The sequence below is a fragment of the Ambystoma mexicanum genome, chromosome 6p (assembly GCF_040938575.1).
Source record: "Ambystoma mexicanum isolate Mex_15411 chromosome 6p, UKY_AmexF1_1, whole genome shotgun sequence".
Classification (NCBI taxonomy): domain Eukaryota; kingdom Metazoa; phylum Chordata; class Amphibia; order Caudata; family Ambystomatidae; genus Ambystoma; species Ambystoma mexicanum.
In genome coordinates this window covers 553,639,700-553,652,732 of record NC_090935.1, presented here as the reverse complement: position 1 = coordinate 553,652,732, position 13,033 = coordinate 553,639,700, and the positions used below count along the sequence as shown (strand labels likewise).

General features: G+C 47.7%; 1 protein-coding gene across 1 annotated transcript in view; it reads right to left on the bottom strand.

The window, feature by feature from the left end:
- Positions 1-13,033, bottom strand: part of NLN (neurolysin) — a 906,503-nt gene that overhangs the window by 674,921 nt on the left and 218,549 nt on the right. Inside the window, exon 3 of the mRNA XM_069627362.1 lies at positions 1,492-1,640. Within this exon, the coding sequence (XP_069483463.1) occupies positions 1,492-1,640 (149 nt within the window). The remainder of the gene's footprint in view (positions 1-1,491; positions 1,641-13,033) is intronic.

Genomic DNA, 13,033 nt, shown 5'->3' with positions numbered 1-13,033 from the left:
TACCCTCTTGTCTCCAATCATGCAGTAAGCCGGTTGCTGTCGGCACGGGTTTGGCTGTCGGAGGTTTTGCCTGCTTGACCGTGTTTTCCTTCTCCTGCTTGAATGCCAGCAGTGTCTCAAATCTACCACTGTCTCTGCGCAATCCAACCCTTGTATCCTGCTGTTTATGGCTGTGCGTCTCTTCTCGATTCGCCTGTCACCCGTGTCACCTTCACTCCTTCCAATTAGCTTTTTGTGTTATCTTCCAGGATGTTGTGTACGAGGGTTGGGCTGATTCTGGGGGTTCCTTTTTTAGCCACGCTGCATTATATGTAATGTGGTCACCCGCTCGCCCGCTTTACTGCTCTCCCCCCGCGCACTTTACCGCTTGTCTCTGCTGAGCTCTGCAGGCCAATGCTCCCGATCATAGCCTCAAGGGGATCCCTGCTACTTTCGATCGTGTCGCCATCACTTTCTCCCATCCGGTCTCTTGGGTACACAAGGCTGCATGGGTCTGCCTGTGACCGCAAACTTCTGTGGTGCTCTTTTTGAGCGGGCTGCTCTATACTGCTCTGCTCCGTTGCTTCGCACGCCGGTCCCCAACTTCTCACGTTCTATTCTTGGGAGCTTGTCGCTGCTGTTATGCGCTGCCGATCGCCATCTTGGCTGCCGCAGCGGTCCTACGTAGTTAGAGCAAAATGTTCTTCTGTAGACCCAGGTGTCGAGTGTGCAGCTACTGCACTCCGGTGCAGCTTCTTATTGCTATACCCGTTTTTTGTACCAATTGTCCCTTATTTCTTGCTGTTTCACCAGATCAATGTAGGATCTAGCAGGAACTTCTGTGAGGTAAGTCTTCACTGCATGGCAGTTAGCCACGCTCCCCCAGCCCTTCCTTCATGTTCCCAACATGTGTGTGAAATTCCAAGGTTTCGCAAAGCTCCTGCTGAGGATGGTGGACAGGGGGTCTGTCCTTTTCAGTTCTTGCTCCGAAGTTGTGGAATGCTCTCCCCTCTCATTTGCATGAGATACCTGATCTCGCACGTTTTCGTAAAGCTTTGAAAAGATTTTTTGTTCTGAAGGCTTCTTTTGTGATAGGAGGGCTTGCTGGGATGGGTTCTGCTGCAGTCTTTTACTTTTAGTGCCCAGATGCCTTCAGGATTGTTTTTTTTTGTGCTATATAAATCGGCATACAACACAATACAATACTCATAAAATGGGCAAAGAAACATAAAATGAGTTGGTGTTTCCATTTTCTGCAGTTCACAAGGAGAAAGCATATCACTTCTGTCCACCCCTTTCCATTTCCCTACCAAAAATACTTTCGTAGGATGTTACGAGTTATCAAAGATATAAGGGGCACACAGTAAAACTGAAAGCAAAGGTTTCCACACTTTTAATGAACGCACATTTAACATTTTGTATTTTGGGCCCAAGATATCCATACGCAATTCAAGGCATTTTGCATAGCTTTATCTTGAGATAAGACAACCATGTTCTGAACATGTCACTTACTTCAAATGAAATTATCCTCTGAAACACATCTTCTCTCATGCTCATTTCCACATCAAAGTCTGATAGCTTTTTGTCTGCTTCGGTACTTGCTGTCCGGATGTCTTTGTTTGGTGAGACATGCTGCGGAAAATCTAACATGCTTCTTTCGACTATTAGAGAAAAAAAAAACAGTTCACCCAAAAAGTTTGCATACACCACAGTACAAGACACCACCAGCAGACTTGAAAACATGTAGCGTTATGAAAAATAGATAGAAAAATATGACTATAAATCGGTTTGATTTAAAAACTGACCCATCTTTGACATTCAATGTTAAAACCCTACTTAAAACATATTAAAACCATTCTTAAAAACCTGACAAAGTTCAAATGTGTCGTAAGCGAATTCATGCATAAATCTTTTTTGTAACAATGTTATTTAAAGTCGGCTGCAACAGAGTAATTACAGAATTTTGTGACAAAATAGTGTTGAGGTTGTATCATAATTAGCGCTCCCACGCACATTCCCCTTAATGTCCCTCTAATCAGTCGGCGGTTTGGGTCTCCCCTCCTCTATGAACGTAGAGTCAGCTCACCAGCTTTTATTTAAAGGTGAGTGCCGTGAGTTCACTGTCCTATTCCAACACAGGGGACCAACAGACTGTGAAGCGATGCAGAATTTCTTTTTTTGCAGCTGTGACCTTTTCTGCTACTAAAATGTCCCAGACTTTTACCCACCACAACGCCAGTAGAGGCCCCTCGTGCGACTGCCATTTTAGGGCTATGGTGATTTTCGCCGCCATAAGGAGATGGGTTACCAATCTCACCGTTTGCCCTTTCCTTGGATAGCAGTCTGCTGGAGGGGCTCCCAGCAAGATTACCTCTGGGTCCATTGTAATCTGCGAAGTGCGATCGCTAAAATGGTTTGGAGCACCTCTTCCCAGAATGTTCCTGCCACTGGGCAGTCCCACCACATGTGGAGATATGTACTCACACACACTGTCTCCAGCACTCTGGGTTCCATGAACTCTTAAAGTGATGTAGGCGCTCCGGCGGTAGTACCACCGATATTAAGTGCGCATTTTTTGTTTGTTATGCATCTTGTGGCTTTACTGTCCCTTGTCCAGATATCTATCCATGGGTGGCCCATATCCTTTTCCCATTGGGCTATGCAACAGGGGCGTTCGACCAGCATGTTGTCCTGTAACAGTTTATATAGTCTCGAGACACGGCCTCTCCTAGAGCCCTCCTGCAGTGCTAGTAAGTTCTAGTGGCTTTGCATTTGATGTGTGGCTGGGAGATCCAGTGGCAGATCTCTGTGTATGCAAACCAGTCCATCTCTAGTAGGGCAAATTTGGCCGTGCATTCCTCAAATGTTAAGGGGGTGCCTCCCTCGTACAATTGTGAAATCAGTTTCAGCCCACCTTGCTTCCAATTCTTGAAGTTGGTCGCCACTAGGCCTGGAGTGAAGTCTGAGTTTTGTAGGACTGAAGAGTTCGGGCTCAGGCCTTAAGGGATCCCTTTCTTGCATAGGGCCCATTCCCTGAGCCTCCAGGACGTTCTCTTTGAGGAGAGGATGGTTGTCCAGTCCTGCGAGCTGGCCCTGAGGCGTGTAACAGGGAGCTTAGTGGAGGGGGGCATCTGGCTTGTTCTATGATTGCCAATTTTGGGGAGTGAATGGGGACTGACCACGCCACTGTGTTTGAGAGAGCGCCGCCCCATAGTAATAGCACAGTTTTGGCACTCCCATCCCGCCCCATTTAGCCGCCCCTGTCATTACTGCCCTTGGAATTCGAGCCTTTCCTTTCTTCCATATGAATCGGGAGATTAGCTTTTGGAGGAGTAGGAGTGGCTTCAAAGGGACTTCCACTGGGAGGGCTGAGCATACATATAAGAATCTAGGCAAAAGGTTAATTTCGCAGGCCATGATTTTTCCTAGCAGGGAGATTTCCTGGCTTGTCCATCTGTTAAGGTCCGCTTCTAAGTCGTTGAACAGGTGGGTGAACTTCGCTGCTTAGAGATCTTTGGGAGTTGATGCGATTTGTATTCCCAAGTATTTTATTGCTTTCATGCTGCATTTCCAGAGGGCATATTTGGCGCAGATTGTTTAATTTGCTCTCGGGCATCCCTATTACCCAGGCCCCTGATTTGAAGTAGTTGACGGAGAAGCCTGCCACCTGTTCAAATCGGTCCAGTACAGCAAGGGATTCCGCTAGAGAAGACATACTATCTGAGAGTGAGAGCATTACATTGTCTGCGTATAGGGATACCTTGTATTTTTCGCCTTTAATGTCCACTCTTCTGATGGCCGGGTTATTGCAAATTCTTTGGGAAAAAGGTTCTATTATTAGGGCGAAGATGAGAGGGGTGAGGGGACATCCCTGTCTTGTCCCGCATGATATGATATGCTATTTATAACGCGCCTATACACAAGTGTTTCAAGGCGCGGCAAGGCAACGGAGGGGGAACAGAGGGAAGACAGGGACAACGATCATACTAGGCCAGGTGACATTGAGATCGGCAAGTGCATGGGGGCTGCGGGGAGGAAAAGTGCAGGGGCAAAGAGTAGGGGGCAGTGTAGTACATAGGAAAACAGTAAATTAAATAAAGACGAATAAAAGTGCGGCCAGCTGTTGGCAATGGAAGGGTAAGTGCAGACATCAAGTGCTGGTAGGGGGGGTTGTAGGGATACAGAAAACAGTCCCCGAGTGCAAGGGGTGCCAGTGCAGGTGTGCAACTGGCGGGGAGGGGACCTGGGCCCGAGATCAGAGGGTAGCAAGGTAACCAGTGCAGATTCGATTTCAGCCAGGAGATCAGCAGGGGAGAGGAGGAGAGAAAGCAGAAGCAAAGTGGAAGGTCTTGAGGTGCTTCCGGAACCGGAGATGGTTCTCCTCAAGTTTCAGAGGGTTAGGGAGGCTGTTCCAGAGGGAGGCCCCAGCAGAAGAAAGAGATCTACCACTAATTTGTTGCTTGGAGAATCGACTAACCATGAGGGAGTTGGAGGCGGATTGGCGAAGAGCTAGAGAAGGAAGATATTTAGGAAGAGAGAGTTGAAGGTATTAAGGCCCCAGAAGACCTTGTGGACAATGGAGAGAGTTTTGAACTTAATCCTCACCGCCACTGGGAGCTAGTGCAGAGATTTCAGTCCTGGAGAGATATAATCACTGGGCTGGAGGCCAAGGACAAGTCTTGCAGTCCTGTTTAGATGAGTTGCATAGGGCGGAGAGTAGAGGCAGGCAGATTTAGAAAGAGGTTGTTGCAGTAGGCCAGCCTAGAGAGAACCAGAGCTCTGGAGACAGTGAGCTTCTGGGGGAAGAAGGGAGAGGGATTGGGGTAGAGTGCGTCTGGTTCACTTTCAAGGATGTTTTCAGGGATTTATAGTTGGCTAATATCATTGTCTGGAAAAGAGGGCCAAAGCGGAATGCTTCCAGGACCAGTTTCATTAATGACCAGTCTATTTTGTCAGAGGCCTTATTGGCATCTAGGGATAGAAGCGCCATCTCCCTGTGCGTCGTCGATATCACTTCGACTAGATTGATTGCTCGGCGGATATTATCCACGGTGCTTCGTCCCAGAATGATCCCCGTTTGGTCTGTGTCAATTAGGTCTGGGAGGGTTTTTACTAATTTGTTTGCCAGAAACGTGGAGTATATATTCATGTCGATGTTCAGAAGCGAAATAGGTCTGTAGGAAGCGCAGTCTCTCAGATCCTTTGCCGGTTTCAGAAAAACTATGGTGGTCGACTCTTGCTCCAATGGAGTTATCGTTCCCATTTCTCTGAATGAGTTGAAGAGATCTGTTAGCGGTTTTAACAGGGGGGCTTTAAAGAGTTTGTAGAGTTGGGCAAGAAGCCATCTGGGCCTGGGCCTCTGGGTTTCAGGGATTTTAGTACAGCGTCTACTTCCTCGGTTGAGATCGGCAGGTCTAAGGCTTGCCTGTTTGTTTTTCCGAGAGGTGGGGAAGGGCTGCTTACGCAACATACTGCTTTTGCTGGTCATTTGATCTCTTGGGGGCCGTCATGGTGCTACTGCGATCTATAATTTGGTGCCCTCCGCATATTGGGTTACCAATTCAGTGTCCTTCAGGCCTGTGATATAATTCTGGGTGTGGGCTTTCGCCAGTTGCCTGACTAGGAATTTGTTGGCTTTGTTGCCGTTGGCATAGTAACATTGCTTGGTTCTGCTGAGGGTTTGAGCTGTGTCTTCTGCATACTGTGCTTCAGGTTTGCTGCGGGCGAGGAGTAGAGTTCGGGCCGCCTTGGATGACCAGCCTTTTTGGTGCTTTGTCTCTGCTGCTGCTAGGTCTTTTTCCAAGGCATCTCGTAGTTTTGAGCGCCGCTTTCGGTAAACTGTTGTGTGTGCTATTAGCTCCCCTTATGACCGTCTTCATTGCTTCCCACCTTGTGGCGGTTGTCGTATCTTCAACGCGGCACTCTACAAAATAATTGCGGATAGTTGTAGTCAGTGTGTCCCGTAGTGACAGATCATTTAGTAACGGATCGTAGAGGAACCATTGAGGTCTGCATGAAGGGTCCAGGTCATACACCCGGGAAGTTAGGATTATCGGGTCATGGTCAGAGAGTACTTTGACCCATATTATTGTCTCGTCTGTGAAGGAGAGCAGCTGGGGGCTAGCAAGCAGTAGTTCGATGCGGGAGTAGGTGCGGTGCACCTGTGAGAAGGAGAAGTCCTTTGTATCTGGGTTTATAACTCTCCAGGTGTCTACCACTCTGCAGAATTGGAAGAGGTGAAGCAGGGCCAGTGCAATTTTGAAATCTTTTGATGCCGGTTGATGGGATTTATCCGTCAGTGGGTTTGCAACCCCACTGAAGTCTCCTCCCATCATTATGTGGCCTTCCAGGAACGGATGGAGATCTTTTTCTAAATCTTGGTAGAAGGCTTCTTGCTTCTCTTTGGGGGCGTATATTGAGACTAGAGTGTAGAGCTATCCGAACAGCCAGCCCTGCACAGCGATATAGCGCCCTTCAGGGCTTTTGAGAACCTCCAATTCTGTAAACGGGACTCCTCTGGCAAATAAGATTGCTGTACCCCATCTTTTGGAACAGCTGGACACAAGGTACTGTTTCGTGAAGGCTATGCTCCTTAGACGGTGGAAGTCGGCTGGGACCAGGTGGATCTCCTGAAGGAAGATCACCAAGCCCGACAGGTCTCCGATCCTACGCAGAACTGATTTCCGCTTGCTGTGGACATTTAGGCCTCTGGTGTTAAGGGTTATGAAGCAAAGTTTTTAATGGGGCGGGATGTCCCCCAGCGGGTCTGCCTCTTCTAACGGTGTAGGGGGTCTTGGGGCTTGTGGGGATTCCATTGTTGTTCTAACTTGTAGTGTTCCTCTCTTTCTGTTGCAACCAGGGTTTTAACTTTTTGTGAACGTGCAACAATTCCAACAATATAACTTTGAGTGATAACTAACTTCCTGTTGGGCCTGCCGGGCTTTGAGCCAGTGAAAGTGTACACTCTTAGGGCTTGGGAGAAGCGCGCGGGCTCCGAGCGATTCTATTTTATCTTGGGGAGCTACGATTGGTTCTGTTGGGGTCTGTGGGTTACAGGGCTTTGTGAGAGTTCGAGGAGGATGTTCATGACTTGAAGGGTGTATATTCTGTTTTCCCCCCGACGTGCCACTCTAGGGCAGGAATTTCGTTGGGCTTTTGGATCTTCTCTAGGGCCTCCCGAGGGTGATGGATTTGTTACATCTTTGTCCGGGGAAGAGGGGCCTCCCGTCAATATGCCTTCGGCCTTCCCCCATAGAATTGATTGTCCGTAGTTGGCATTCAAAGGTGAAGATGAGCATTGCCGGGAAGAGCCAGCGGTATTTTATCTTCTGGTCTTGGAGGAATTTTGTTAGGGGTTTTAGTGCCTTTCGTTTTTGTACTGTCGCCGCTGCCAGATCCTGGTATATCTGGATTTGAGACCCCTGGTAGGTTAGGTCGCCCTGTGTGCAACTGGCGGCCATGATGTCTTGCTTAGTAGAGAAAAAGTGAACCCAGGTGATTACATCTGGGGGGGGGTTTGCCAAGGGTTTCCTGCGGTCGCACAGCCTGTGAGTTCGATCTAATAACAATAGGGGTTTGTCGGAGTCAGGGAGGAGCGCTTGAAAGAGGTCACCTATGTATGTTTGTAAGGCTTGATCCATAATTATTGTTGGGATCCCTCGGATACGAATGTTGTTCCGCCGGCCCTGTTTGCCATCTCTTCTTGCTTACGTGCCATGTCTTCACTGTTATCTTCTAGGGTTTGCACTTTCTTCTGGAGCTCCGCCAGTTGGGCTGCGTGGTTTAGGGTAAGCGCCTCAGTTTCGCTAACCCTTTGTTCCACCTTCCCCATGCGGTCATCGAGGTTCTCCGCCTTAAATGATATTTGCGTCATGCAGTTCCTGAATTCCACCTTTATATCTGCCAGAAGGGATTGCATGTCCTCCTTGGTGGCCCAGTGGCCGTTGACCTATCCGGGGAGTGGGCAATAGCTCGTCCGGGGTCCGATTTCCTGTTCCTATCTTGCTGCAGCATAGTAGCGATGTCTGTTGCCTTCTGGGGTAAGCGGTTTTAGAATCTGGGTATCATCTGCATAGTTAGTGTAGGTGACACCAAGATGGTCTAAATCATCAAAAAGGGGCTTGGTGAATATATTGTACATTGTGGTGAGACACAGGAACCCTGTGGCACTCCACATGTGATCGGAATGGGGTCTGCTGCCGCTGATGGCGAGAAGACTCTCATAGTCCTGTTACTCAGAAAGGATTGGATCCAAACTATGGCTTCCTGTGAGAAGTGGGCTGCTGAGTCAAGGTGATTACATAGGACCTTGTGGTCAACCAAATCGAAAGCCGCAGATAGACCTAGTAGAAGTAGTAGAGCCGAATTCCCCCGTCCTTTAGCTCGTCGATCTGGGCCTTAAGATCAATCAGCGCAGTTTTAGTACCGTGTTGAGACCTAAAGTCCGATTGGCGGACTCCTAGGAGCTGGTTGAGTTCCAGATACTTGTGTATCTGGAGATAGGCCACCCTGTCTACGATTTTAAGGAAAAATGGCACTGTTGTGATAGGCCTATAGATAGTGGGTATGGATGGATCTAGTGATTGCTTTTTGAGGAGGGGGAGGACCCAGGACTCCTTTAGATTACTCAGGAGAATGCCGACGAGAACAAGGCATTAATGAGCTTAGTTATGAAGGGTGCACGGTCTCTTGCGTCTTCTTTAATGATTTGGGTTGGGCATTTATCTCCCTGACAGTTAGAGGGTTTGAGGGAGAGGATGATTTTTTCAACCTCAAGAATTGAAACTCTAGCAAAGCTGAAACGTTGTGGTGGTTTATGTGAGAGCGCAGGAATACTAGTTGGTATGTCAATATTAGGTCAATTAGATTTCTTGTCAGCAATCTTAGCTTGGAGATTAATGACTTTGTTGATTAGGGCCTTTTGTATATTAGAGCACCAAAGCTTATCCTTTAAGCAGTTATCTGCCACAGGAACCGGGGATTCGATCTCTTTCAGGATTAAAAAGAGTTCCTTTGTACTTGAGTTTGCTTGAAGAATCCTGTTGTTGTAAGTTTCCTGCTTGGCAAAAAGTATTTCTTTCTTATAAAGGGAGGAGATATTGGTAAGGCTGGATCTATTTTCATCAGTGAGTAAGTGCCTCCAGGTGACTTCACATTTTCTTTTTCCGGCTCTCAGGGTTTTGAGGTGCGGGATGAACCAAGAGTTCAGGTGTGCTCTAGGTTTGCTTTTCCTCATTTTTAGGGGGGGAATGGTATCTAAGGCTTTAGTCATAGTTGTATTATATTCATCTACTAAAGTAGTAGGATAAATGGTGTTTGGCAGGGAATTGAGTGTCGGTAGAGTAAGTGGTAAGAGCTTATCTGCCGTGATGTACTTTTTATTCCTAGTTAGGGTAGGAAGAGCTAGTATGTTATTTTTAGTTGTGACACTTTTAACTGCTAATGTGAATGATATAAGGTAGTGGTCTCTCCACAGCTGTGGAGTTATGGCAGTAATTAAGGCATTGCAGTTAAGATCTGCAACCCAATCGTGTGTTCTCCCTGTGTCATGTGTGGGTAGTCACTCTTTGGGCGAGGCCAAGTTCACTAAGTATATTGGCGATTGCTGTCGCTTGCTGGTCTTTGGGATCATTGAATCCCATGTTGAGATCCCCTAGTAGGAGTAATTGAGAGGTCGTTTTTAGATAAGGTGATAGGATAGTGAAGATGTCCTCCTCAAATGGGCCGATGGGGCCTGGAGGCCTGTATTAAAGGTGGATGGTGATCGTTTGGGAGTCAGATATGGGCAAATTAGCCGTGAGGGATTCGCAGGATTTGAAGTCGGGTGAAGGGGCTATTCTCATGGCTAGGTTGGATTTAGCTATGAGAGCTATATCTCCTCCCCTTGCATCAACCCTGTCTACTCTGAGAATAGTATAATTATCAGGTACTGTGAGCATGAGAGCAGGGCCTTATGCTGCATGTAGCCATGATTCGGTTATGGCTAGAAAATCATAGTTTCCATCTGAATTAGGTCAGCTATCTCAATGGCATGAGCCACTAGGGATCTGGCATTTATTAGGGCACCCTTAAGGTCTGGGACAAGGTCGCTTGGTAATGGATTAGGTGATACGCAATTGCTTGTTTCTTCTTAAGCTATCACAGTAGGGAACTTACTCTGCTGTTGCTTTTCGTAGATACAATCATCGGCCTCAGGAGTGAAGAGAGGTAGGTGAGATATTTATGGATTTAGTATTTTGTTTGATGGGTGGGCAGTTTCTCCTAAGGTTAGTCTTAGAGTTGGCAGGTGGTTCGTAGAGTTTGGTCAGTCTGGAGCGGAGTCTGGTGTTTCTAAGTGATATGTGGTTAGGTAGATTCGTTTTGGGTAAACCCTAGGTGAAGTTAACATAAGGACAGTCGTTGGTCCAGGTTGCTATTATATTGATGGTCAAATTGGGATTTCTCCTCCATACTAATCCCTATGGGATCTCTATTAGGTGTATCCTGCTGAGAATTCAAGTTCACTTTGGGTGTCGGGGGAGAGGGGGTAAGTATAGCATTCATTGAAGAAGCCATATTGCTTGTCATGATAAGGTAAGGTGCAAGTATAGTGAGATGACCTATATTACTAGTCAATTGACCTAATGTCATTAGGGTACATAGTAAGAGTGGATGGCGGACAGTAAAGGCATACATAGCGCACTTAAGGTCACTTCTATGTAATATTTCGCAAACAGGGAAGGTTTGGTCGTGGTCAGCAGTATCTAACCCTGGCTGGATTGGTTAGATTAGGATTAGAACCAGTAGTTTCACACCATATCGGCAGGCTAGATTTAGCACACAATATTAATGCAAAATATCAGGACAGGCGAGATGCAACACTCACTAGTATCACACAGTATCAAGCAGACTGGATTTGGCACATCACAGTGACGCAAGATATCAGGGCAGGATGGATGCAACACATAATAGTGACATTAAGTATCTGGCCAGGCTAGGTACAGTAAACATCATAGTACACAGTGTTAAAAGACTAGGTCAATGGTGCAGTGACTAAATTTGGCAAAGGTGAGAATTTGTAGTGCACTGGGCAGAAGATGAGAGGGACCTGGGCAACCGGTTGCCAGATTATGTTCGCTCAAGGTTTCACAGCATTACGTGCCAATGCTGGAATGATCATAATTGATGTGGGGCTATGCAAAGGGAGTCTTTCCACCAGGGTGACAAGAAACGGGAATTCCTGAGGAGGCACGGTATAGGACTGGCACTGGGGCTATTCTGCTGTCGGAGGCGGCGGCAAGTGGGATGCGTCTGTGTGCAGGAAAGTTTACACTCTTTGCGCAGGAGGCACAGGAATGGTGGGAGTACCCTCTGGATATCCTGTGGCCACGGACCGGCCCGGACAGGTCCAGACAGCTATGGGCCTTTTACTTTATGGGCCTTCTACTGCAGGGGGCCCGGCTAATGCCTTTCGGTTAGCCAGACCTATAAGGTCCTTGGGACTTGTTGCTTAGCAACAGTATTAATACACATAATAGCGGCCTTCTGACTTGTTGCTTAGCAACAAAACTGAATACACATAACAGCGGCCTTCTGAGGAGCATGTAGATCGAGCGAACACAGAGTGGAGGCTCACACGTGTTGGAGCATCAGTTGGATGGATTAAACCATGTGAATTGATTAAAATTACAGTAGTTTCACCTTGTTATTGTCATGTGGCTCAGTTGCTGGCATCCAGGCAGTGGCTTCTGAGTGGCGGCGTCTCTCGAGTCACAGGAGGCAAAACAGCTGCTCCTGCAGTGTTCGTGCTGGCGAGGGCTCGAGGGCTCCAGTCCTGAGATGGGGAAGGGGCTTCAAATGAGGCCAGACAGGTATGGGCCTTTTACTTTATGGGCCTTCTACTGACTGCAGGGGGCCCGGCTAACGGCTTCCGGTTAGCCGGGTCGACCTATAAGGACGTTGGGACTTGTTGCTTAGCAACAGTATCAACGAAACTGAATACACATAGCAGCGGCCATCTTAGGAGCGTGGGCAGCTGTGAGCTGGCAGAGATCCGACTCACTCCAGTGCTGGAGAAGTCGAGGTGGTGACATAATCTATGGGAGGTGGCCCACTTGGCCCCACAACGAAGCAGAGACCACCAACACCAGGCCTTGGAAGAGCCGATCAGGCGAACCACAAAGAAGTGACGAGTGACCAGCAAACCGTCCGCAGCCCGGGAAAGAAACAGACACGCGTTCCCAACACAAACAAAGTAAAAGGAATTGCAGGAAAACCAGGTGGCGTACGGGGACAGCAGAGAGTCAAGGAAGCCTAGGGAGCAATCTCCCTTGTCACAGTAGTGATACGCAGAGAACAAAGAGTCAAGGAATCATCAGGAGTAATCTCCCTCCTCACAGTAGTGAAGCCCAGAGAACTAAGAGTCAAAAAAGCCTCAGGAGTAATCCCCTCATCACAATAGTGACATCCATAAAACCAAGAGTCAAGAAAGCCCTGGGAGCAGAGAACCAATAGTGAAGAAAGCCTCATGGCCAGTCTCCCTCTTCACTATAGTAATACCCGAAGGTCTGTAAAACAAGAGTATATCCGAAGGAATCTCCCTCCTCACATTGATAATCCAAGTAAGACTAAAGAGGATTCTAGACAATGAGAGCTATCTGGAGATAATCTTCAAAACATCCAATGACAGGAAAGAACTGCTAGAACTGTAAAGCAAGCTTTCAAAAGCCCTTGGGAAGTAAAAATTAACTTGGTACCTAGAGTGCTATACCATTGTCAGGCCCTCCCAATCACCATCCCCAGGAAAGACTTACAGAAGCTCCAAACAAACATCATGAATTTAATCCGGGAGAGAAAGAGGCCGCGTATAGCCAGAAGGGTAGTGACGAGAAGCAAGGGATTGGTGGCCTGAGGGCACCAGAAATGGAAAGATCCTGCCTGGCCGCTCCACTTTCACCAGCATTCACCTGGAAACTAACTACTAACAGGCCTCTCTGGGCGAAACTTGAGGAGGACTGGTGCCGAAGCCCCCCAGAAGCGCTCCCACACATTATCAGACCCATTGACCCCCCCTAAT